The 24396-nt window shown below is 45.4% G+C and overlaps 1 protein-coding gene across 2 annotated transcripts in view; it reads left to right on the top strand.

The window, feature by feature from the left end:
* LOXHD1 (lipoxygenase homology PLAT domains 1) overlaps window positions 1–24396 on the top strand; it is a 176503-nt gene that overhangs the window by 139045 nt on the left and 13062 nt on the right. For both annotated transcript variants that reach the window (XM_058556571.1, XM_058556570.1), the window contains 5 exons: window positions 2771–2898; window positions 6892–7009; window positions 7951–8125; window positions 10010–10195; window positions 23124–23294. In XM_058556571.1, the coding sequence (XP_058412554.1) occupies window positions 2771–2898; window positions 6892–7009; window positions 7951–8125; window positions 10010–10195; window positions 23124–23294 (778 nt within the window). The remainder of the gene's footprint in view (window positions 1–2770; window positions 2899–6891; window positions 7010–7950; window positions 8126–10009; window positions 10196–23123; window positions 23295–24396) is intronic.

The raw sequence follows: 24396 nt of genomic DNA, 5'->3' as shown, positions 1-24396 counted from the left end.
TTGGGTGGGGGAGCACGCAGGGAGATGGAAGTGAGGGAAACAGGAGACTCTTCCCTGGGGCATTGGCAGGGGCTGCAGCCTAGTATATCAGCCAGACTCGCTTTACCAGGAGCTTTGAGACTCAAGTCTCTTCTGGTCTGCTGCTTTGTGACCTTGGGCAAGTCATCTGGCCTCTCTGGTCCTTGGTCTGCTCAAATAGCACATGGAAATAATGCTTCCATCCTGTTCCATATAAGATCTTGGGACCTAATGAGATCATGAACAGTCCATGAAGAGCTTTGCAAGGTAACAGGCCTACATGGACGTACAGAGTCGTTCTTCTCCAAAGGCCATGGGGACAGATGGCATTTGGGATTCTGTGGGCCTCTGGATATCACAGTAGTCTGCATGAGACCCTTCTTAAGTGGAAAAGGCTGGAAGGCTGGAGCTCTGTGCTCCTGTCCTGGCTCTGCCTCTAACTGGCCAAATGACTTGGGACATGTATAAACTCACAGGTCGATGCCGGGCAGGAGGCAGGATGCTGGGTGCTGGGGCCCAAGGATGCATGGCTGTTGATGGCCCAGAGGCCTCTGGTTCACATGATTCTACAGGCTTCTTTTTCTCTGAAAAGCTGTGGAGTCAACAGAAGGCTCCAGTCCTCATCTTTGTTCCTGAATCCCAACCAACGGGTTACTAAATTTAGGGCAGAAGCCGTCCCACAAAGGGAGGAAGAAATCTCCCTTGTCCTGAGCATGCTCTGCCTCTGTTGAATATGAAAACAGAAGGAAGGGCTGAGTTAACGGGGTCTAAAAACTTTGACTGGCAGGAGTATGGGTGCCCGCCCCTCCCTTGCTTGAAAACCAGAGAGCAAACTTTCTGCAGCATAGACACCCTCCCCTCCCTTCCCCAGACATCTCCATCTGTGGCCAGACGGATGGTGTGGGTGAGCACACAATTCATCTGAGGACTTCTGTCCTGACCCAGTTCCCAGCATGCATGTGGGTGTGTGTGTGCCCATGTCTGTGCCACCTCCCAGCACATGCGCACCCTGCTCGGTGCAGGTGCAGCTGCCTCTGAGCTCTTCAGTCTGCGGAAATCCAGACCCACACCCCATTATTCACGTTACAAAAGAACACAGGTTTGTCACTTTACAAAGAACCGCGGGGTTCTTTGGACTGGCCGCCTCCCCAGGACATCTGATATGGGACCCGAATTACAAAAGCCCTGTTTCTGTGTCTCTTTATGGAAACACACTTATGACATAAAAAGAGATGTGTCTGTGTAAAGGAGGGAAAGATGGACACAGAGAACACAGCAGTCTGGGTCGGGGGGGGCAGCCTTAAGGGGCCAGTCTCCATGGGGCCACCAGAGCACTCATTTGATCATTCTATTTTTTATGCCTGTCTGGATAAGAGCAAAAAGTGTCAGGCTCCTGCTTTTGTTCCCAATAGCTCTGTGCCCATCACAGGTGCCCTTGTTAGGTGGTCTAAGAGGATTTTCCTGATAAAGCAAGTGGTTCTTCATTTCCTCAGCAAGTACATCCTCTGGGCCAGGCCTGCAAATCCTGCTTCTAGCCATGCAAGATCATGCAAAGATTCTAAGTGCTGCTCAAAAAGCACCCAGCACCCAATGGGCACAACCTCGGGGGCGTGGCCACTGCCACCAATAACTTGGGTTCTGAGTTTGAAGGCTTCTGGGGAGTGAGGACCAGGTACCTGCGCAGGTGATAATACAATGTGGCAGCCACAGGGGAAGGAAAGGCCAGGTGTGCTCAAAGGAGATGGTCAGCCTGGCATGTCCTCACCATGTATGCCAGCCTCTCCTGAACCTTTGAGATCTAATTGCTAGTCCCCGGGCGCCTGGTGAGAGGGACTAGAGCAAGGACCTGAGGACCATGCAGAGCGTGGGTGAAGATGGCCCCTCTTGCCACAAGGCTGCCTCTTGGAGGAAGAACCAAGGCAGAGGCCTCAGTGAAGGCACCATCCTGGGAAGAGCAGGCTGCTCCATCCCCCTCCAGTGGAGAAAAACAAAGGGAATATATCCTTTTGGGAGCAAACCTCAGGCCAAAGGACAAAATCCCAATCTGAAGAGCAAATCATACAGAATAGGCGATTATCCCACTTCACGGGTGAATGGAGGCAGAGCTCCCTTAGACATCACCCCCAACATGCTCCTCGCTCACCGACACTCAGGGTGCGTGCTGGCTGCTGCATGAAGGAGGGACGGTCACCCAGAATTGCTGCTGTTTCTTGAAGCCATACCACATGGCAGGTCCGGCGCCAGGCACTGAGGTGAATTGTCTGTAGCTCTCGCAACTCTGCAAAGTCATTTATCCCTATTTTACGGTGGAGGGAGCAGAGACTGGTGAGAGTGGGGCATCTACCCGGGGTCAACAGCTAGCAGGTGGCTGATCTGGGATTCCAGTGGTGCTCTGCATGGCTCCCAAAGCCACTGTCCTGGCACCATCCTCTACTAGAATGCATGTACTTAGGTTGAGTTTTGATTGACCAAGAAATCAGTTAATGCTAGGGCTTTCAGTCATGTTTCCATTGCACACGCGTTCTCTGACAGAAAAGGAGTTCCTCTTAGCACTGAGCTGGACACCGCGGGGACACGGAGAGTGACAAGGCCTGACTCTTGCTCTCCAGACAGTCACAGTTGATTAGAGGGAGGGCTCTTTTCAGATCCACCAAGCTTGGAGAGCCTGTCATCCTGCCCTGGTGAGAATGAGGCCAGTTGTGGGGTTGGTGGGTGAGGCCAAGGCTCAGGACCCACATCCCTCTTGTGGCAGGTGCTCTACGAAATGACCGTGTGGACGGGTGACGTGGTCGGCGGTGGCACCGACTCCAACATCTTTATGACCCTCTACGGCATCAACGGCAGCACAGAGGAAGTGCAGCTGGACAAAAAGAAGGCCAGGTATCCAGAGGTGGCCCCTGCCCCTCACCCCTCTGCACATCCAATCCTCCACCCTCTAGTCCTCACTCTCCTTCGAGCAGACTGCTTCCCTCACACCCCCTTCATTTCTTGGGGCCCTTCAGCCTTCACGCCTTTGTCCGTGTGAATCCTCCCTCCTAGAATGCCCTTCATCCATTCTCTTCTGTCTCAAGACCTTTCTCTTTCAAGGGCCAGCTCAAATCTACTTCCTCTAGGAAGTCTTCCCTGATTACCTCAGCCCATAGCCAGCCAGTCCTTCCTCCCTTCCTTCTTCCCTTCCTTCCTTCCCTCCTTCCTTCCTTCCTTCTTTCCTTCCTTCCTTCCTTCCTTCCTTCCTTCCTTCCTTCCTTCCTTCCTTCCTTCCTTCCTTCCTTCCTTCCCTCTTTCCTTCCTTCCATTACTCAAAAAATGTTTATTGTAAAGTCTATAAATTAGCTGATAGCACTGTATCACTGTGAATCTCCTGCGTTCGTCCATCCTACTGTGGTAATGTAAGATGTTAACATTAGGGGAAGCCAGGTGAAAGGTACACAGAAACTGTTCTATTTTTGTAACTTTTCTACAAGTCTAAAATAACTGTGAAATAAAAAAGCTAAAAGAATTTTTGAAATATTAAAAAATGACTGAACACCCAGGATATGTCAGGCACTGTCCCAGGCACTGGAGAGATGGAACAATCGGGAAGAGAATATCTCAGAACTCAGGGAGCTTAACACCTGAGGGAACCATAGCAACAGCGCAAACACGGATGTCGGCGAATTTGGTGCCAGGCACTTTTCTAAGCCCTTTACATGTATTGACACACCTAGTCCTCCCTTCCACTCTACGAGGACCATTATTATCATCTCCATTTTACAGGTGAGGAAATGGAGGCACAGCAGGGAGAAGTCATGCTGCTCAAGGGCCCATAGTGTAATCTGTGGCACTGGGAACTGCACCCAGGGGTCCTCAGTCTTAAGCATTAGGTTCTACTGCCTCTTAAATAGTCATTAGTGATAACCATAAAGGGGGACCTCCTATGGTACTTACCGTCTGCGCCTGTCACTGGATCCCCAACTTAGACAGTCCTGGGTTTGGGCTGATTTTCCATGTTCAGCCATTGTCCCCCGAACCATCTCTGGCCCTGATATCTTAAGAACCAGAGAACCCTTATATGACCTATATAATTCAATATGCTCTTTGGCGTAAATTAATCAGAGAATGTAGTTTTATTTATTTGTGTCCAGGCATCCAGTCGTATATATTACATATATAACATGTATAACATAAATATGTACATAAACCATAAATACTTATAGAGCAAAAATTCATGCAGCCACCCCCAGGCCAAGAAATTGAACATTGCCAGTTTATTCTACCTCCCTACTCTTAGAAGGAACCATTATCTTGGCTTTTAAGGTAAACATTTTCCTGCCTTGCTTTATTGTTTTATGCCTACTCTGTGCATGCTTGCTTCCCCAAACAATCAGCTTCCATTCAGCCTGGATTTCAGTGTTATATAAGTGGGATCAGGCTGCAGGAATTCTTTTATGTCTTCTTTCCTTGACATTAGGTTTTTCAGATTTCTCTGAGACGTTGGGTGTGGCTGTGATTTGCTCATTTTCATCACAGCCTAGTATTCCATTGATGAGCACTTTGGGCCTGGAGAAGAGAGGGCTGGTGGCTTGTTGCAGGGGACTGGGGCGGGGGGGACAGTAGAGGCACCGAGGTTGGCCAAACTGTTGACAATTAAACAGTTAGTTCTGGTGGGCAGAGCTGGGCCAATGAGGGGAGGCCTGGCTGAATGTAAATAAAAACGTATTAACAGTTGGCCATGGCCTTCCTAAGAGGGGAAGGGTTGCCCCCGGTTGCCATGGGGCCCCATCACTGGAGACAACTGAGAGTAGGCTAGATGGCCATTGGTATGCAGTACCCAGACTGGAAGGAGATTAGTCTAGCATGAAGCTGTGGCTGAGGCTCTGACTCTGGCCGACGCTGAGATCCCCAGCCATGCTTCTAAGACTCACAAAGGCAGACTTGGCCTAGGGGGAGGTTGGCTTTGCGCCCCACACCATCCTTCCCCGTCTTCCCGCCAGCCCCTTCCCAGAATCCCACCCACAAACCTTCCCTAGCTTCTTAGAAATGCTTAAAATTCTTCATTAAATAGTTGCCTTTCTAGCCCTAGGCTTTGGCCCTGGTTAGCTTCAGGCTGTTCTCAGTTACAGGCACCAGTGAGTGAGTGAGTACTGAGCCCTTTCCCAAGGACAGCCTTTGGTGAGGGCAGGGAAGAGAAGGAAACCAGAATAGCAGGGAGAGAGGGGCAGCCAAAAGCCCCTCCCCCAGGTGTTGCCTCTCCAGCTGTCTAGTGGAGGCCCCTCTGAGGAGATGAGCAGGGCAGACCCTGGCCACTTCAACAGCCCTGTCCTCCCTGACCTGGATCAGAGGTTCCCCTCCTCTCCAACGAAAGCCCCTCAGTAGGGCTCCCATACTGTGGGTCAGCAGAGGTGTCTTGAGGGGTCTGGGGCAGCAGAAAGAAGGGCCTAGTAAGTCGTGGAGATTGAAGGGCCAATGAGGGGCTTTCCCTTTGGATGGAGGCCTTCTACCCTGAGAAGAGGAGGGCCACTGGGACGTAACTGGGATCTACCCTGTAATGAAGGGTTAGAGGGCAAAGCAATCCACTCCTCAGTCTTCTAGAAGAAAAGCTTGTTTCTCTCTCTCTTTCCTTATACCTGACCCACCATAAATTCTCCATAACATGGAGATACTTGGCTAAATTCAAAGGGTAAAAATTAAAGAGAAATGCAAAGCAAGGAATCCTAAAGTTCCTTTGATCTGCAGAATTATACACCTGGCAGGAGTAAGGAATCAGTGAGTTGAAAGATTATTTGAGAGAATCTCCAGTATGTGATATGAGCTTCACAAGGGAATTTGTGAGCACCTCCTTACAGTTGCCACATGACCAGAGGGACAGACGGGGCTTAAATTAGAGCAGGAGAGACGTGGGGCAGACTTTTGGGAGAATGTTTTCACTTCTAATAACCATAAAATGCTCATGAGCAACTTATCAAAGAGATTAGGCCTCTGCTCCACCCCTGCCTTGAAGACCAGTAGTAGTCAGTGTGCAGCATTTGCAGTCCAGCCCCCGCCGGTTGTGGCCTCTGTTTTTAAAAATATGTCTTGTATTCGAGGAAGCATAACAATTGCCATGCAGTGTCATATCTTCAGTGCTGCCTGCATTACCCCCAGGGGCTGATCAGCAGCAGCATCTGGAATCAGTCAGCAGTCAAGCAATCAGCCAGCATTGACGTTCTCATTGTATGTGCAGCACTGTGGGAAGAGCAGTAAAGAATAGATAGAGCATCTCTGAAATGATGAAGCCGTTCAGCAGAAAAACAGTGATAGCAACATAAGCAATCTTACCTTCTATTTGCCTGCATTTCACAGTTATTGGTAGCATTGCCCAATCTAGGGCCACTGCATTAAGTTGTGCAGATTGTGTATACAAAAATGTGAATGGCACCATCTAGAGTTGTATGGTGCACAACCTGCCCCATCATTCGTGGCAGCCCTGTCACTCATAGAACATCATTTAAAGCTTTGCAGGTGTGGAAGTCTTCTTACATTTTAAGTTGGTTTCACATCCATTTGGTCCTCATGACAGTTTTATGCGATTGCAGGGCTAGTGTCATTCTCCCCCGACCACAGATGAAGAAACCAAGTCCCAGAGAGGAGCTGGGACTGCTCTAGGTGGATGGCAGAATGAGATTAGGACCCAGAACTGATAGCTCTTGATTCAGGGCCGTTTCTACTAACCAAATTCACTTAACCCAGTCTTTCAGGAACACAGGTAGGGTGCAAGAGACAGGCTATTGGGTAGTCACTGGGAGCTGAGAGAGGGGCTAAGTAAAGGTCTCTTCTTCTCTCTTGACCCCGAATCTGACCTCCCCCTCACCATGGCCAGCTTCCCTTCTTCATGGCCCTCGTCTCCACCCCCAGATTTGAGCGGGAACAGAACGATACCTTCATCATGGAGATCCTGGACATCGCTCCGTTCACCAAGATGCGGATCCGAATTGATGGCCTGGGCAGCCGGCCTGAGTGGTTCCTGGAGAGGGTAGAACGTGCACCCTCACTCTCCCTTCCACCCACTACTCACTTCTTTTCCTGCTCTTTTAGGTTGTCAGTGGACCTTGTTAAAGTGCAAGTGTCACCTTAGAGGGTTATTACACAGACCCAGCCTATATAATCCAATAAGCTTTTTGGTGTAAATTAATCAGAGAACATAGTTTTATTTATTTGTGTCCAGAGAACACAGCATGCACTGTCAATATGTCATGGAAAGAGATTTGGTGTGGGCTTCTTGGAGGAAGTGAGTTGGGAGGGTTGAGAGAGGCACAGCAAGAACTGGGGCAGCGTAAGCCCCCAGTGGTGGGAACTTTAGGCAGGACGGCAAGGGAGCTTTTGGTGCCCTGTGATCACGCAGTCGGGTGGCTGCCTCTTTTTCCGTCTCGGGCCTCTGCTCCCCACTGAGTCAGTCCTCTCATCGCCCGTCCACCAAAGGCCATCTATCCTGAGTCCTCAACCTCCTACTTCCCTGTTCAGCTATTAGCAGATGTTCTTGAGCCAACAATATGGGGCCCACGCCAAGGACAATCTGGCCAACTTCAGTATGCCGTTACCAGGTGTTTGTGGCTGACCGTGGTTTGGTTGGTCCATTCTTCTGTCCTTCATTCAGCAAGCAATTCTTGTGCACAGTGATAGGTACCTCTTTGAAACGTGTTTGGACAAATTGCCCATTTCCAAATCCCCAGACTAGGGTAGTCCCAGTGGGGGTTTTAGGCCCCATGGAAGGTATACAGGACAGGTTCTTTGTCCTGGAGAGGGCCCTTTCTACACGCCTTGAGCCTAAGTCAGAAGAACCCATCTCAGGTCTGGGATCTTGGGTCTTTGGGGTTCAACGGAGTGGGCTGCATTAGCGGGTGGGGGGCTGGTGGAGGTGGGGGGGGCTGGTGGAGGTGAGGGAGGGCATTTTCACACCGGCTCCCCCTCATCCAGATCCTCCTGAAGAACATGAATACCGGAGACCTGACCATGTTCTACTATGGAGACTGGCTGTCCCAGCGGAAGGGCAAGAAGACCCTAGTGTGTGAAATGTGTGCCGTCATTGATGGCGAGGAGATGATGGAATGGACTTCCTACACCGTCTCAGTTAAGACCAGTGACATCCTGGGTGAGTCAGGGAGTCCCTCCCGTCTCCCACTCCCACCTCCCACTACCTTTGCCCCTCCTCAAATTCTGGCTCAGGCCCTGGGCTCTGGTCAGGGCATTTTTCTTTGGATGCCCTTCCAAAAGCTAGTTAATCCAAGTCCTTTCCACAGTGTGTCACTTTCTGTCTGGACAAAGTATTTTCTCCCAATGCCTTAATTGGCTCTGTCCCTCCTCCTTCAGGGAAATGGAGGAGAACAGTACCAGACAGTATGGTCAGAACTTTTGAAAATGGTGCAGGAGCTTGACTCAGAGGCCCTCTGTCTTCCTGCTGCTGCCCAACACCCTTCACCCAGGTGCCAGCCATCTTGGATGCCCTTGGGTTCCTTCCTACATCCCTGCACTTCGCGACCATCTTCTGTGTGCCAGCTTTGGCCCGGGGTATTAGGAGGGAGATATGACCCAGGGCCCTCGTGGATCTGACATTCTAGTGGAGCGATGACAGTGAGGCTTTGACGGAGGTCAGCACAGGTGCTGGGGAACCCTGAGGAGGGCACCTTACCTAGCTGGGGAGCAGAGGCAAGGGTCATGGAGGGCTTTCCAGAGGCGATGCCAAAGTCTAGTCCAGAAAGACAAACAGAAGCCACTGAGGCAGATAGGACATCAGAGGAAGGGCTTTCAAGCAAAAGTACTAGCATATACAAAGGCCTGGAGCTGAGAGGGAATACATTCTTGTCACAGAGGCAGTGCCTCCCACCTACCCACCACTATACCAGGCCTGTTCTCCAGGAGCTGTTGCAAGGAATCTGGCAGACTTGTTCATACTGATTGTAAATGGTAGTGAGGGATTAACTTGTTGGCCCTTGTAGCTTACTTTTTCAACAAAGGAACATTTAGCCAAAGAAATGAAACTCTCATGGTAGGATCTCAGGCATAAGTGATGGGTTAGTACAGTTGGTAGTTTGTTTTTGGCATCTCCCTTCTTCCTTCTCACAGAGAAGCTTTCACTCTTTTTACTTAAAGTTCCCAGTGTCCACGTGTTTTCAAGCTCCTCTATCCTCTGATGATGCACTCAGAAAATAATTGATAAGTTCATTCATAACAGTAGGATATGCATCAGAAAAGATTCAAGAGGTCACCTTTTCTGGAAGCATTTTCTTTTCAACTGGGGTCAGTACCTCTCTTTGGCTTAAGCGAATGATATGAAGTTCTAGTGTAGGAGGTCAACCAGAGATAGATTTGGTGAACAATGAACTTTCCTATTTTCTTCTGAACCCACATTGTGCAGGAGGGAGCCTGTATTTCTAAACTGTAAAGCCAGTCTGCATGGCACGCCTTTTTTTTTTCTTTTTTTGCTGAGGAAGATTCACCCTGAGCTAACATCTGTCACCAATCTTCCTCTTTTTTTGCTTGAGGAATATTAGCCCTGAGCTAACATCTGTGCCAATCCTCCTCTATTTTGTATGTGGGTCACCGCCACAGCATGGCTGATGAGGGGTGTAGGTCTGCACCTGGGATCTGAACCCACAAACCTGGGCTGCTGAAGTAGAGTGCGCCGAACTTAACCACTACGCCACAGGGCCGGCCCCATGGCAAGCCTTTTAAGTATGGGTGTATTTCTCCAGAACTAGGTGAGTTCTTGCACTAAACCATTCACACTTGCTAACCAGGACTCCAGTTAGCCCAAAAGCATTAACAAGGCACAGAGACAAAATAAAGGATACAGTTGGAGACCTGGGAGTCCCAAGACACTAACCAGCCCTTTCCAACCTCATCCTTGGCCTCATCAACTCTGAACTTGCTCATCTGCACCCCTGGTTCCTCTGAGGAGTCCAGGATTGAGGCCAGAGCAAGAGAGTTGTGTGTCAGAGAGGCCGGCACCCAGAGCCCTTGTCTTGTGCTCCCCCAGGAGCGGGCACTGATGCCAACGTGTTTATCATCATCTTCGGGGAGAATGGGGATAGCGGGACCCTGCCCCTGAAGCAGTCGGCCAACTGGAACAAGTTTGAGCGGAACAACACTGACACGTTCAATTTCTCCAACATGCTGAGCCTGGGCCACCTCTGCAAGCTGAGGGTCTGGCACGACAACAAAGGTAACTCCCCTCAAGTTCAGGGTGATGGGGAGGGCAGGCGAGCTCTCCACTCAAGCCCCTCCCCGTTTCCCTGGTAGCATGTGGACTCTCCTACCCCAGGGTGTCAGGCAACTAAAAAAAGCTGATTGCCACCATTTTGACACTTCCATCAGTTAGAAGAGCCAATGTTTCTCAACAAATTTTGGAGATGAAGCTTAGTTCCTCCTGCCTTCCCCCGAGGGATGAGTGGTTCCGCATTTTCTGTGATGTTGGAGCATTAATTCTACTTAGTTCAGACATAAAAATTAAGGAGAAAAAAGGGCTATATCACCAAATCACTGTCCATGGATTTTCTATAAAGGATTATGCTTGTTTATTTATAATAGCAAGTCTAAAATTAGTCAAATACACTTATAAATATAAATGATGGAATAGGATATAAGCCAAGTGAGAAATTTATTTTTAACTTCAAAGTACCTAGGAAATACTTTGTCACATCTGTAACTGTGATAAAGTTCATGTTCTCAACATTTTTGGGGTTATTTTTTTGTCATCTTCAGGCCACTCTGACAATTTTTTCTGGCTTTGGGCCTTTAAGTTCTATTTTATGTAATTAGAGAAGAGTTGTTAAATACTAAATTTCACCTCCTTGAGACATACTGTTTTCTTAATTCTTACTGTTCTAACTCACCTCTCTTGTCTTCCATTGAAACTAGCCTCTGCAAAGCTATCCACTCAAAGCCTTCTCCAGTCTTTTCTGAGTCTTCCTGATGAGTGGCCCAGAGCCACCCTGACTGTTGTGTTTGTCCTTACTTCTTCCAAATCCCCACTGAGGACCAATATGTCTGTCATGGTGATTGATGAAGCCAACTTGGCAGTTTGCAACCTTTCTTCCTAAAGGACCTAGACTGTTTTGTGTTAACATGAGTTAAACAATTACATTTTTCCCATAACATGGAATAAGCTCAGATTAGGTGCAGAGAAAATAGCCAGTCTTCAAAGCAATAAAATAACGAATATTTGCACAGCACTCCACAGATTTCAAATCTCAGTCATTCATTTAGTGAACGTTTACAGTGTTCACTATGCCCTGACACTCTGTTAGGTATTACAGATGCAAATATTTGATCCTTACAACAACTTTATGAATTACTGCAGCAAAAGTAATTTATTATCCCTCTTTTCTACAACCAAGGAATATTGAGGCCCTATGAGGTTTGAATTTCTTACTCAGGACCACACGGCAGGAAAGGGACACAGCCAGAACTCAGATCCAAGTCTTCTGATGCCAGATCCAATGCCTGTCCTGGCACACCATGCTGTGATCCCGCCATCACTATTCTGCACCCTCACATGGCTGCTGTGCCAGCAGGTCAAAAAATATGAGGAGATGAGGGCAGTTTCTTCTATCTCTGTCCGCTATGTGCTCCATATATGTTTATTTTGGGGGTGTATAGGGGGTGTCTTGTCCAAAAAAGGATGCATTGCAAGGAGACGCTTCTTCCTCACCTGTTCATCCAGGTGTCATTATGAGTCTATGGAAAAAAAACATGCTTGCAAAACATTCTTAAAATATTCCTAATGAATCTCTCCTCTTTCTCAAGAAGGAAACAAGACAAAGACCCCTGAATTCTTTCCCATTCTCTTGTCACTCATTATGATTGTCTTAGGACTAATAGTAGGTTGGCTGGAGGTTGAAAGTCTGGCTTAATAAGAAGAGTCGTAATCATTAAGACCATCTTCTGCCCCAGACACTTTACAAGATCAAGATGAGCCGCTGTGCGTTACACTCAACAAATGGCTCACTCAGTCCAGACAACCACTTCAGTGTTTAATTGGGCTGCCAGTGACTCAGTAAAAGCGCTGAGCCCCACTGTGTGTGTCACCACAAGCCTAATTAGAGGGATTGAGAGATCAGAGTAATGAGAGTGGGGTGGGGATGCGGTCTGTCTACCCTAACATCTGTGCATACAGTTTCCTGTTGCAGTGCCCACACGAGACGGAAATCATTGTTTTGGAGTATATTCTCAGGAAGTATGCTCCTGCCTTAATCAGAAAGAAGCACTTGTATCTATGGGCTTCTAACTCTTTGCCAGGCCACGAACACACACTGGCAAGATATCACTACTCTCTAGGGCAAGAGCCATGCCTTGTTCATCTTTATCTTCATAACTGCCTACGATAGTGCCTATAGCATAGTGGAAACTCATTAAATCTTAGTTTAGTTGAGACCCCCCACCCCTACCAGGAGAGAGCTGAGAAATATCAGGGCCTTTAGTCCTGTTCTGCCCTAGCCCCCACCTCAGAAGCAACAGAGAAGCAAAGGGACTAAAACCTTGAGAAGGAAGGAATATTATTCCCAGCCAGCACGAACAGTGCACTCAGGGTTCAACCACATGATGAAGTCAGGGTTCAAGAGGCCCCCTGATCACCTCCCGGTCAGGCCAGAAAACTGCATGAGGAAGGATTTCATGTAGACTATGATGACCTCCCTCCGTTTTCCAAGAGGAGAAGACAATGCCAGGGCCATTTTTAACATGAGTGTTTCATTCATAGGGGGTGAGGGTGGAGGGGAAGGCCAGAAAGACTGAGGATGCCTGTGTTAAAGACCACAGTTCTGGAGAAATCACGCAACAGTCTTTGGAGCCATGGAGCTGTCCCGGGTCCTGACTCCGCCTCTGGCTTCTCTCAACTGTGGACTCCATAGCCTGTTTCCAGGCTTCCAACCTTGGGGACTGACTATTTTCAACCTGGCTTGTTATAGACATCCCTTAAGCTTGACAGGATGTTCCAGATTGCCATAAAGGCCACCCTCAATTCACAGCAATAAAAAGCAAGGAGTTGCTGATCCAAGATCAGAGCTTATCTCTGTCTCTTGCCTTCAAATGCTACTATCTCCAATTCCACCTTATCCAACTCTGAACTCCACCTGACTAACCCTTTAAGCCCTACTGATTCTCTGTTCCTTGGATGACTTCTCCTGTTGATGCCATGCTTTCAATGTCTTTCATCACCTTCCATCACAGTTTTTTTCTCACCACAACTTTCCAGAGTCCTTTGGGGCATTCCTGCTCCATGTTGTATCCTTCCTTCTAAACTATCTAGGAAGGTAAAGGCTAGTATATTAGAAAAATGTTCCAGAAAGCCATGCAGTAACATTTCAAGAGTCAGGGATAATGTTTGTCTGTAGTGATGCCTATTTTTCCCCCTTTCTTGTTTTTCTCCTCCTACCTGACATGTCCTCTCCCCAGATAGTGTGAGCAGTCCAGTTCCTCTACAACTGCAGCCCTAACAATCCTCACGGTTTTATATTGGTATTAGTCAATAAATCAAATGCAATTGATTCTCATTAATTAGCAAACTCTGAACCAATGCTTCTAGGGGAAATACAAGGTTAAGTTCCTGCAAATTGCAACATTTTCATCAACTGATCAGTACACAATCTTGTTTTGTGTGTGTTCCTGTTTTAAGATACTTTATTAAATATATATTGTTGATTTATTAACCGTGACGTCACAGCCAACAACACTATAACTCGTGGCTGAACAAAGCTTATCTAGCACATGTATTTTCTCTATGAGGCACATCACAGCCTTCTTCCACTTAGGAACACTAGACAGCACTTCAGCACTATGCTTGGGGGCATTTTAAGCAGCAAACTCACCAATAAAAAGCACAAAAATGTGAAAAATGCAGCACTAAATAGACCACAAAAAAGACTCCTGTTTATAGTATGAGAGCTGAAACAAGAAGGCAGAGCATCGTTTTGATCAACTTCAGCTGGCAACATGTGCATCAGACAGCTAAATTTTTTACCACTCTGCACATGTCCATGAATGACTATTAAAGCACTGTGAGTATTGATTATAGGGTTACAAATAAATTTTAGCAAGTAGGTGAATTTGCAAATACGGAATGTACAAATAATGAGGTCCAACTGTATCGAGCACTTACTGTATGTTACTGTGTTCAGTGCTGGGGATACAGTAGTGAACAAGAGACAAGGTTCTTGCCATCTTGAAAATGACCTTCTAGCAAAAAATACATTTATTAAACAAGTAATTGCTTTAAATAATGATGTGTGTTTAAAATGGGGGTACACAGGGTGATAATCTGAGGACTCACAGAAGAGCTCTCTGAAAAAGTGATATTTAAGCTAAGACCTGAAGAATGCATAGGAGTATATACAAGGTGAAGTGTGTGTTTGCCAAAAATGGAGGAGCACTTTTGAAGCAAAGTGAATAGCAAATATAAAATCCCAAAAATAGAATAAGTCTTTTTTTATTGAGATAAAATTGACCTATAACATTATTAGTTTCAGGTGTATAACATAATGATTGGATATTTGTATATATTGTGAAATGATCACCACAATAAGTCTAGTACACATCCATCACCACACATAGTTACGAGTTTTTTTTTCTTGTGATGAGAACTTTAAGATCTACTCTCTTAGTAACTTTCAAATATGCAGTACAGCATTATTAACTATAGTCACCATGATGTACATTACATCCCCATGACTTATTTATTTTATAATTGGAAGTTTTTACCTTTTGACCACCAGAAATCTTGATATGTGCCACAAGTGAAAGAAAATTCCAGAATGACTGCAAAGTAGGAAATAGCGTGGGAGCTAGAAAGTAGACAGGAACCAGGCCATGCAAGATGTTATAAGCCATGTCAAGGATTTGGACTTTATCATAATTGTATTGAGAAGCCGTCAAAGGATCTCAGGAACAGTAGTCACATAGGGAAGATTATCATAGTGTCCGTAGGGAATAGGTTAGATGGAGAAGAAAATGAACTCAAAAGACTGGTTAAGAGATATTGGGAGATGATGATATCTTGCACAATGATAGTAACAGTAGGGAGGAAATGAAGAAAAAGGAAAGATTTGAGAAATGATAAGGCAGAGGATTTGTTAAAGGTTTGACTGAAAAAGAGACTTGAACAAGAATGGTAAGGATGCAGGAGGAGTTTCTTCATCTTGATGTGTAGAATTTGAAGGTCTGGGAGACATCAAAGAGGTGATGTCCAGTAACAATAGGGTCTGTAGCTCAGGAGGAAAGCTATTTGGGAGATATTGATCTGAGATATTGATCTGAGAGTTGTTAGTGAAGAGACATATTGAAATCATGAGAGTGAATTAGAGAGTCTGTGGAGGAAGTGCAGCTTGAGAAAAACAAGGGCGGCCTAGAACAGATTCCTGAGATTTCCAACATTTGAGGCTAGATTATGGAAAGGAAGGAAGAAGAGGAAGAGGAGGAAAAGAGGAGGAAAAAGAATTGCCTCCACAGTTTTTACTTCCAAACTAGAATGTGTTTAGGGAGGTGGACCCTGTCTGGGGAGCCCTGTAATGCTGAGGATTGTTCACTGGATATGAAATCCCAAGGTGTAGTGTGTTGGTTCTTGATGCCATAGTTTCTTGGACATAAATTTAATAAAGGAAACATGAGCCCCATTTTTTTTAAATAGCAAAGCAATTCAAAATATTTAAAATTTTTATTTCTCCCTAGCAAATTCCCAAAATCCCTTGATGAGAAATTTTGTTATACAGCCAAACAATTAAGTCACTATAACAGGGAGAAAGGAGGAAGAGGTGAACAGCCCTCTATCATTTATGGATTCATGTTTATCAGACAAAAATGTTCTTTATTGCCTCCTAAGTACTCCCCGCCCCCCCACACACACACAAAATGTCAGGGAACATTTCTCACCTAACCTCACCCTCTCTGCTCGCTAGTCCCTTTTGTAATGTGGAATTGTCTCTTTATTCCTGACTGCTCCAATCCTTCCAGAGAAAGTTGTGGTACATATGAGTTTGCAGCAATGAGAAATGTCTAAGATGAAATTTTTCCCTTCAAAAGGTTTTCTCTTCTCTTCACTCTCTTCTTTTTCCTAGCTCCGTGAACTCTGAGGCCAGCCCTTATTTAAATTTCACCTGGCATGAAATAACTTACGTCCTTTGGGCCAAGCTAACAGTCATTCATAAATGGATACCCAGGAGTTGGTTTTGCACCTGAAATTTCCTTCCACTGCTAAATTCTTATGCATCTTTCAAAATCCAGATTAACTATCACATTCTTCATGAAGCTCCCTGATTATACCAAATGAAGTTAGATGCTCCCTACTCCGTGCTCCTAAACTGCTCTGTTCAAACCTCTACTTGTAGCACTCATTATGCTGAATTGTAAATGTCTTGCCAATTACATTTTGAGTCTCTCAAGGGTAGAGACCTTATTTGATCTATATATTCCCAGTGCCTGCAATTAGTATTTAATAATCATATAAATTAACGAATAAATGAATAAGCTGATGTCAAACATTAGCTTGTAGCAGCTTCTGGATCCTAAATGGATGGCTTCAGAATGCCATCCTTTTCTAGACTTCCATGCAGATCTCTTTCTCCCCTCTAGGTGTTTGAGAACTTTCCAGATGTAACACATAATATCAGACACTCTTATTAAAGCATTTGAAATTTTCCAAGTATATGTTTACTTGGTGGAATAGTGTTCCCCCAAATTCTTGTTCACCCAGAACCTCAGAATGTGACCTTAATTGCAAATAGGGTCTTTGCAGATATATTAGTTAAGGATCTCAAGATGAAATCATCCTGGATTTAGGGTAGGCCCTAAATTCAATGACTTGTATCCTTATAAGAAGATGAGAGGACACAGAGAGACATATAGAGAAGAAGGCCATGTGAAGATAGAGGCAGAGACTGCAGCTAGAGATAGCAGCTACAAGCCAAGGAATGCCAAGGATTGCTGGGTGCCACCAAAAGCTAGGAAGAGGCCAGGAGGATTCTTCCCTGGAGCCAAGGGATCATGGCTCTACTGACACCTTGATTTCTGACTTCTAGCCTCCAGGGATGTGAGAGAATACATTTCTGTTGTTTTAAGCCACTGAGTCTGTTGTAACTTGTTACAGTAGCCCCAGGAAACTAACACAGTAGGGAAAGCCCTTCTGGGGAATAATAATAAAGACTTTCTGAGGGCCCCAATTCAGACACCTCTCTCCAGCAAAGAATCTGCCTCAGAATTTGCTGCTGGGTGGAAAAATATTTAAGGCCACTGGGTCAAGATAAAAGACACAAAATCAGAATGCAGTCGCATCAGAGAACCTAATGTCAATGGGGGTAACTGCAGCAGCTTAAAGTACAGTGAGGCCAGGTGTTCCAGAGTTATAACTCTCAAGGTGGTGTTAAGTAGGAATCTGCTTGACAAACTCACTGCTCTTAGCTTTTGCAGCTGGAGTCTTCAGAGTCCTGCAGGCAGTTCAGTGGTACTGGGGCTCAAAAACCAACTACTCCTTCAAGCAGGAAAAAGAGGAAGAATCTAGAGCCAAAAAGCATCATATACTGGCTTCTATTCCCACTATGGACTTGTCATTTAATTCCAGTCACTGGGACCTCTGCCTTGTGACCTAACTCCTGCCATTCACCCTGCCGTGATTACATCTCCCTGTTTATGATTGACAAACTCTCTTATGTCCTCATCTCTTCACTGAAAGTTCTTCCTATTGCATTCTCTAACTTGAACTCCCTCCCGGAACAGTCATCATATTTGTAACTACACGCTTTTTCTCTGTCTCCCTTACTTGACTATCAGCTCCAAGAGTACCATTGTCTTGCTCGTTGCTCTTTCCTTAACGCCTATCACACTGCCTGTAATACAGTACAGACTTAATATATCTTTAATAGAATTTATTTATACTCCTGTTTCTGTCTCTCAGACCCATTCCTGTCTTTTCATGCTTCAGTCATAGGGAACCAATGTTTCTCCAGAATCAGAGTTTTTCCTTGTGCCTTAGTACTTTCAAAAATTGAGTGCTGGCCATGAACCTCAGGGTCGTAACTAGGTTTTACAATACCAGCTCCCCCTACTCCCAGACACTGATTGTGCACATATATAGACTTTCTCAGTTTTCCTGATCCATTTTTCTTCTATGCAAAGACCCGACAGCCAATTCTTCTTGTGTCATCATTGTCAAAAAAAAAACCTGAAAGAGGAAAGTGGTGTTTCAGCACCATGGACAGCTCCACACCGGTCCAGCTGTATTGCTTGTTGCAACTCCTATGGTTTAGGCGCCAAGCTCTTCAAAGAGCTTGATTCCTCCCTTGGATAGGCCAAGGGATAAGACTATCTGATTGCCTTGGCCTCATAATGGCTCTTGGAATTACAAAAATCCTGGGTCGCTGATGTGATCCTCCTCCCCTTGTAGGCAGAAAAGCCTCCTCCTCTCCAGACTTTGGATCTGAAAGCAAGACCATATCACTGGTAGGTCTTGAGGTTCAACAGGGAAAGGAAGATTTCCCTCACCTCACTGGCCCCAAGTGATTGGGATACTGGGGTCAGGATAGGGTCAAGGAAGTTCTGGGGGACAAGTCCAGGTTCTGTGCCCAACTTCCTCTTTATAGGAACTTTCTCTTCCAGGGATGGAAGTTTAAATGTTAACACAAGCTAAGACAGCTAAATATGTCCTTAAGCTCTCTCTATGCCACATTTTTCATATTTAGTCTAAAAATATTCAAACTAAAATATGATTCCTTGCATAGAAATTTATGAGGACAAATATATTTCATTTGAGAGTCTTCCACAAAAAAGTTGTGAATCCCTGAACAAATACCATATAAGTCAGGTTTCAAATGTCTACTTAACTTAGCATAGCAATCTTCTCTTTCCCTGAATCTACCTTTCCATCTTTTTTGTTTATCCAATAGTTCTTTTTTATGAAAAATTTAAACATTCATAAAATTGAAGGGAATAGTATAATGAACTTCCACATACCATCACATAGATTCAACCATTATGATTTGTCATACCTACTTTACCCTTTTTACTTTTTCTTTTTTTTCTTAATTTCTTTTTGGTTGCTGAAAGATATAAAATCAAATCCTAAAACTTATGTCATTTAATCTCAAACATATTTAGTATGTTTCTCTTTTTAAAATAGACATTTTCTTGTGAAATCACAATGCCATTATCACACTTAACAACGATTTCTCTGTGTCATCCAATTTCTACTCCATGTGCAAATTTCTTCAATAACATAAAATAGCCCTTGTACTTTTGGTTTTTTTGAATCAGGATGCAAACAAGGTCCACACACCACATTTAGTTGTTATGCCTCTTTAGTCTCCTTTAATGCAGAGCAGTGCCTGCTCCCTTTATTTTTTCATGCCATTGACTTGTTGAAGGAACTGGGTCCAATACCCGTAGAATTTTCACATTCTGGACCTGTCTGCCTGCTTCTTCATGGTGTCATTGCCTCTTTATTCCTCATATTTACTACAATCTGGAAGTCAGCTCTAAAGGATTGATTAGATTCAGGTTCAATCTTCTTTGGCAAGAATACTTTACAGGTGGTATCAGGACTACTTTAAAATGGGGCCTGTGTACCTCATAGTACATCACAGCAGTCTTGCTTTTACTGATGCTCACATCAAATAGTGGATCCAGGGGCTGTCAACCTGCTGACTCCATTGTAAAGTTCCCCCATAACTCTTTACCTAATGGCTTCACCCAGTGATGCTCAATTAGGATTACAAATGGTGATTTTATAATTCTGTCATTTCTTATCCACTTATTAGCTAGAATTCTTCTGTAAAAAAATTGTCCCTCAGGCTATTTGATTGCCATGAAATATAGTTCATAGAGGAAAATCAAGATAAATTATTAATTCTTCCCCTTAATTCCAATTACCCAGATAGCTTCTACAATACTGAACAAATTATCACACAGAGTGTTTATTTTCTAATTTATCTTGCTCTTCTTCTTTCTTCCCCTTAATGAAAACTCTGGTGAAATGAAGAATATTTTTTACCACAAGATGAATTTATATGTTTTCTTTTGCATAATGTAAATTCATAGAAATATAAAGACCCTCAGAGGTCATCTATTTTAACCCACTCACATTGTTTAAGTGAGGAAACTTCCCTGTTGTCTTCACCAGCAAAAACTAGCCATATGACATTGACCTGCCTGTTTCCTGGAAACTAGGCTGTTTCCAGCTGCATGCTTCATAGGTTCTTAGTGGAGAAAGTCATGGTAGGATCCCTGCCAATCATTTCTGAAACAAGTCAACTAAATCAGCAGTGAGAAGAGCTGAGGATGAAGCTTCTTTCCTCTCAAATGTGTTGGGGTTAGCCAGCTTTTTACCATAGAAGGAGTTTCCTTGCAAAATTCTAACTTGAAAAGAGAACTGGGATGGGGTGAGACAATGCCATGCTTTCAGAGGATGGGGAAAGGGGGATGCAGTGGGAAGGGATGCAACCTGCCACTGAACACCAGGGCAACCCAGGCCTAGTAGGCTCCTTCTCTGGTTGTCTTCATCCCTACACTGGGGCACTGAATTGTCTGTGGATAAAGTTAAAGCTAGCCAAGAGTCCATTCTTCCCTCAGCTCATGCTTTCCTCTGTCACCACCTTGCCTGGACCCCAGGAGTGTAATTCAGGAGTGAAGACTACTTAGGGTGTAGAGCAGGGTGAATGGTGAGTTCCAGCAACAGAAATGATCTGTGATGACCCACCTCTCCAGTTATTGTCGTCCCCCTTCACTATCACTCATGCACACATTCACACACTCACACACATACTTATATGCTTAAAATTTCCATTGATTCCTGTTGATTATTACTGCCCTGATGTCATAGAATGACCATCACTCCAGAGTCAGAAGAGATGACTCTGGTCCTGATACATTAATCCCGTGGTTCTCAAGGTGTGGTTCTGGGACTACCAGCATGAGCATCACTTGGGAACTGGTTAGAGGGGGAAATTCTTGGATCCCACTACAAATTTACTGAATCAGAATTTCTGGGAGTGGGGCCCAGTAATCTGTGTTTTTAACAAGCCCTCCAGCTGATAGCAATGCAGGCCCAAGTTCACAGCCTTGGCTACACACCAAAATCACCTGGGCAGCTTAAAGTTTGTTGATGCCTGTGTCCCATCCCAGAGATTCTATTGTAGTTGATCTGGGTAAGACCTGAATAGTAAAACCAATCTCTCTCTTTCTCTGTCTCTCTGTGTCTCTCTCTGTGTGTGTCTCTGTCTCTGTCTCTGTCTCTCTCTCTCTCTCTCTCTCACACACACACACACACACACACACACACACGCAGGGTAGGGGGTGAGGGGAGAGCAAAGAACATCTTCCACTGAGACGTCTCCCAACAGAACCAACAATTTGTCTTCTCTTTCTCTGCCTCACTCTTCACTTGCCTCTTCCTTTCTGTGGTCCACTCTAGAGGCCTTTTAGGGCTGCTTCAATAGGTCTTGTTTGCGTCACTTCCAGATTGAATATATCGAGGCTTATTAGGCAGTTTAATCAGTTCCATGATACTATCAAGAACCATCTCAGAAGGCAGCCAATTTACAAACTTACAGGTGGAACTGTCCCTAATGCAGAAAGGTAAAAATATTAAGTTAAAAAAAAAGTTTATTGATAACTCATCACTGTTTAACACAACAGGAGTGTTTTAAAATTTAACTTAATTGTTTTAGCACTCATTCTTTTCCACTTCAGTAAAGATCTATGTTTAAAAAAGTATGAAGTACTTTTTAATCCCAGCATGAAACTATGCTAGGATCACCAATATGTATGCCCTGCCCACGAGCCTTAATATCTACCCCCTGCAGTCTGGGTTACTGGTATGTGTCCATCTTTGTGTGTCTCTTTGTGCTTATAAGACCCTTGAAATGAGCAGCAGGAGACACAGTTGTTGCTTTGGGCAGCATCTGGTCCTAGAGAAGGGCTTTTTCATGGGGACAGTGGGACTGCCCCCACAGCCCCAGGTGGCATGTGAGAGCAAGACGTGAGAGTAGATCATATATATATACTTCCTTGTGGGGTTGCTTGTGTTCATATTATGAGCAGCAAGTATCATCACCACAACCTGTCTGGCCGCTGGGATTTCCCCCCACGTGGGGCCCTTTGGCTTTCAGAGTTCTCAAGGACATTGAAGGGTGGAGGGCAACTGAACCAGTACATGGTGCAAATAACATGCAGCTGTCACAGCAAATGCACATTGATTCACGCTTGATAGCTATGATTTGGGGCAAACATTTCTGAAGCAAGCCGTGCCAATTACAACAGAAGCAGCTGTACGTTCAATATTAAGCCAATATATGTCAGGTTTAGCAACATACCTTAAAGAAATAACAGCTTCTGATCTCTTCTATGATTATCAAATAGCCATGGTCCTCAAAGTCATAACATACTCATTCAGCATTCATTGAGCAACTACTCCATGCCACTTGCTATGCTAGGCACTGGGGAGACAAAAACAAGTCCCGGTCCCTGCCGTCAAATGCTCACAGCCTGGGAAAGAAACACAGGCAAGCAGTGGGGACACAGCGTGGTCAGGGCTTGGCCAAGGCAGGTGCAGGATGCTATGGGAGCAAGAAGGAGGACACTGATACAGGCCTAGTGGGTTGAGGGGGGCCATTGGGGAAGGCTTCCTGGAGGAGTTAACACCTAAACTGATTCTGGAAGTATAATAGTCGTAAGCTTGGTGAATACTGGTGTCGGGAAGTAATAGGATTCATCCTTCAGCTTCCTGAATTCCAAAAAGGTTTATTTCTTGGATCAGAGACCCCCTATTGTGAATCTGAGGAAAGCTATGAGCCCTCTCCCTGCTAAAATGTCCACATATAATTATAGCACAATTTCTCGGGGACCGTAGACTGCTTAAATCTCATATACAAATACTCTAAGCGTTCATGAACCTCAAGTTAAGGATTTTGCAAAGAGAATTACATCCTCTGGGCTGGAGGACCCCTTAGAGATCATCTAACCCAACTCCTTATTTTATCAACAAGGAGACCAAGGCCCAGAGAGGGCAGAGAACTTGTCCAGGGTTACACAGCCAGTGGGCTGAGGGGAGTGGATGTCTGAAAAGGGAGGGAGAGCACGTTCAGCTCCCAGTTCCCAAGATCTCTCTCCCACAGGGATATTTCCTGGCTGGCACCTGAGCTATGTTGACGTGAAGGACAACTCCCGCGACGAGACCTTCCGCTTCCAATGTGACTGCTGGCTCTCCAAGAGTGAGGGCGACAGACAGACGGTTCGCGACTTTGCCTGTGCCAACAATGAGATCCAGGAAGAGCTGGAGGAGACCAGTATGTGGGGAGACCAGTGGGCTCAGCCTGGCTGTGGTGCCTGGGCTGAATCCTCAGAGTTAAATGCGAGTTCGCTCAGGAGGGAGGTGGGAAATGGTGTTGGAAAGTCTAAGGAGAGACTGTTCCCAGTGGAGGGGAATCAGATGCCCAACGAAGGAAATAATATTGGGGAGGTGCGTAAGTAAACACCCTAAGTTTTGCTTGGTGAACCTGGATCAGCCAAGATACTGGTACCAGATCATGGCCCTGAATCACAGGGACTAATCAGGTAGCAGGCAAACCCACTGGGGACAAGTTCACTCTGCCCTGAGGGCTGGGCTGGGACATTTAGTGTGAAGCTCTCTCTGGTTTATTTTTATATCATGGACTCCATCCAACTGATGCCTGTGGAAACAGCTGCCAAATCAAGCCTTCCTGCAAACAGAATGTGCAGGGGGAGCCAGCATCTCCATCAGCCACTTCTCCTTTGGTCTCTTCATCAGGTGATATTTAAAGGGAAAGAGTAATTGATCCCTAAGTTGGGTGGCCATCAAGGATCAGGGAGGTGTTTCTTTAATACAGATGCCAGTGTCTGGGCCCAACAGATTCGAAGAAAGCTTATCAAAGGCAGGTCCCAATGTAAAGAAAGTGTTTTCCAACCTTAATTATTAAGGTAACATTAGCTGCAGTAAGAGATAAACCCCCAAATCTCAATTGCTTAACACAACAAAATTTATTTTACACCCATGTAATAAACAGTCCAGTGTGGGTGTTTGGCAGGAGGTCTTCCATACTGTGATTCAGGGACCCAAGCTCTTTTCATCTGTGTCTCTGCCATTTCGTGGCTCCCACATTTCTTGCAGAAGGGAAAAGAGAGCATGGAGAAGGCATACTCCTCTCCCTTCTGAACACATGGACTCTCTTTCTATTGGTGAGAACTAGTCATGTGGCTCCACCTGGATGCAAGGGCATCTGGGAAATGTAGTCCCTGGCTGGACCCTTCCATGCAAACACGGTACACCATGGAAGGGAAGCATGGATCTTTGGTTGACAGCCACCCATCCATCTCTGCCATGCCATCCAAACTATCCAATGGTGAAATTAGCTGCTTTGAGAGGTAGTG

The sequence above is a fragment of the Diceros bicornis genome, chromosome 16, assembly GCF_020826845.1.
Source record: "Diceros bicornis minor isolate mBicDic1 chromosome 16, mDicBic1.mat.cur, whole genome shotgun sequence".
Taxonomy (NCBI): domain Eukaryota; kingdom Metazoa; phylum Chordata; class Mammalia; order Perissodactyla; family Rhinocerotidae; genus Diceros; species Diceros bicornis.
Note: the sequence above shows the minus strand (reverse complement) of the source record. Positions and strands in the feature narration are given on the sequence as shown.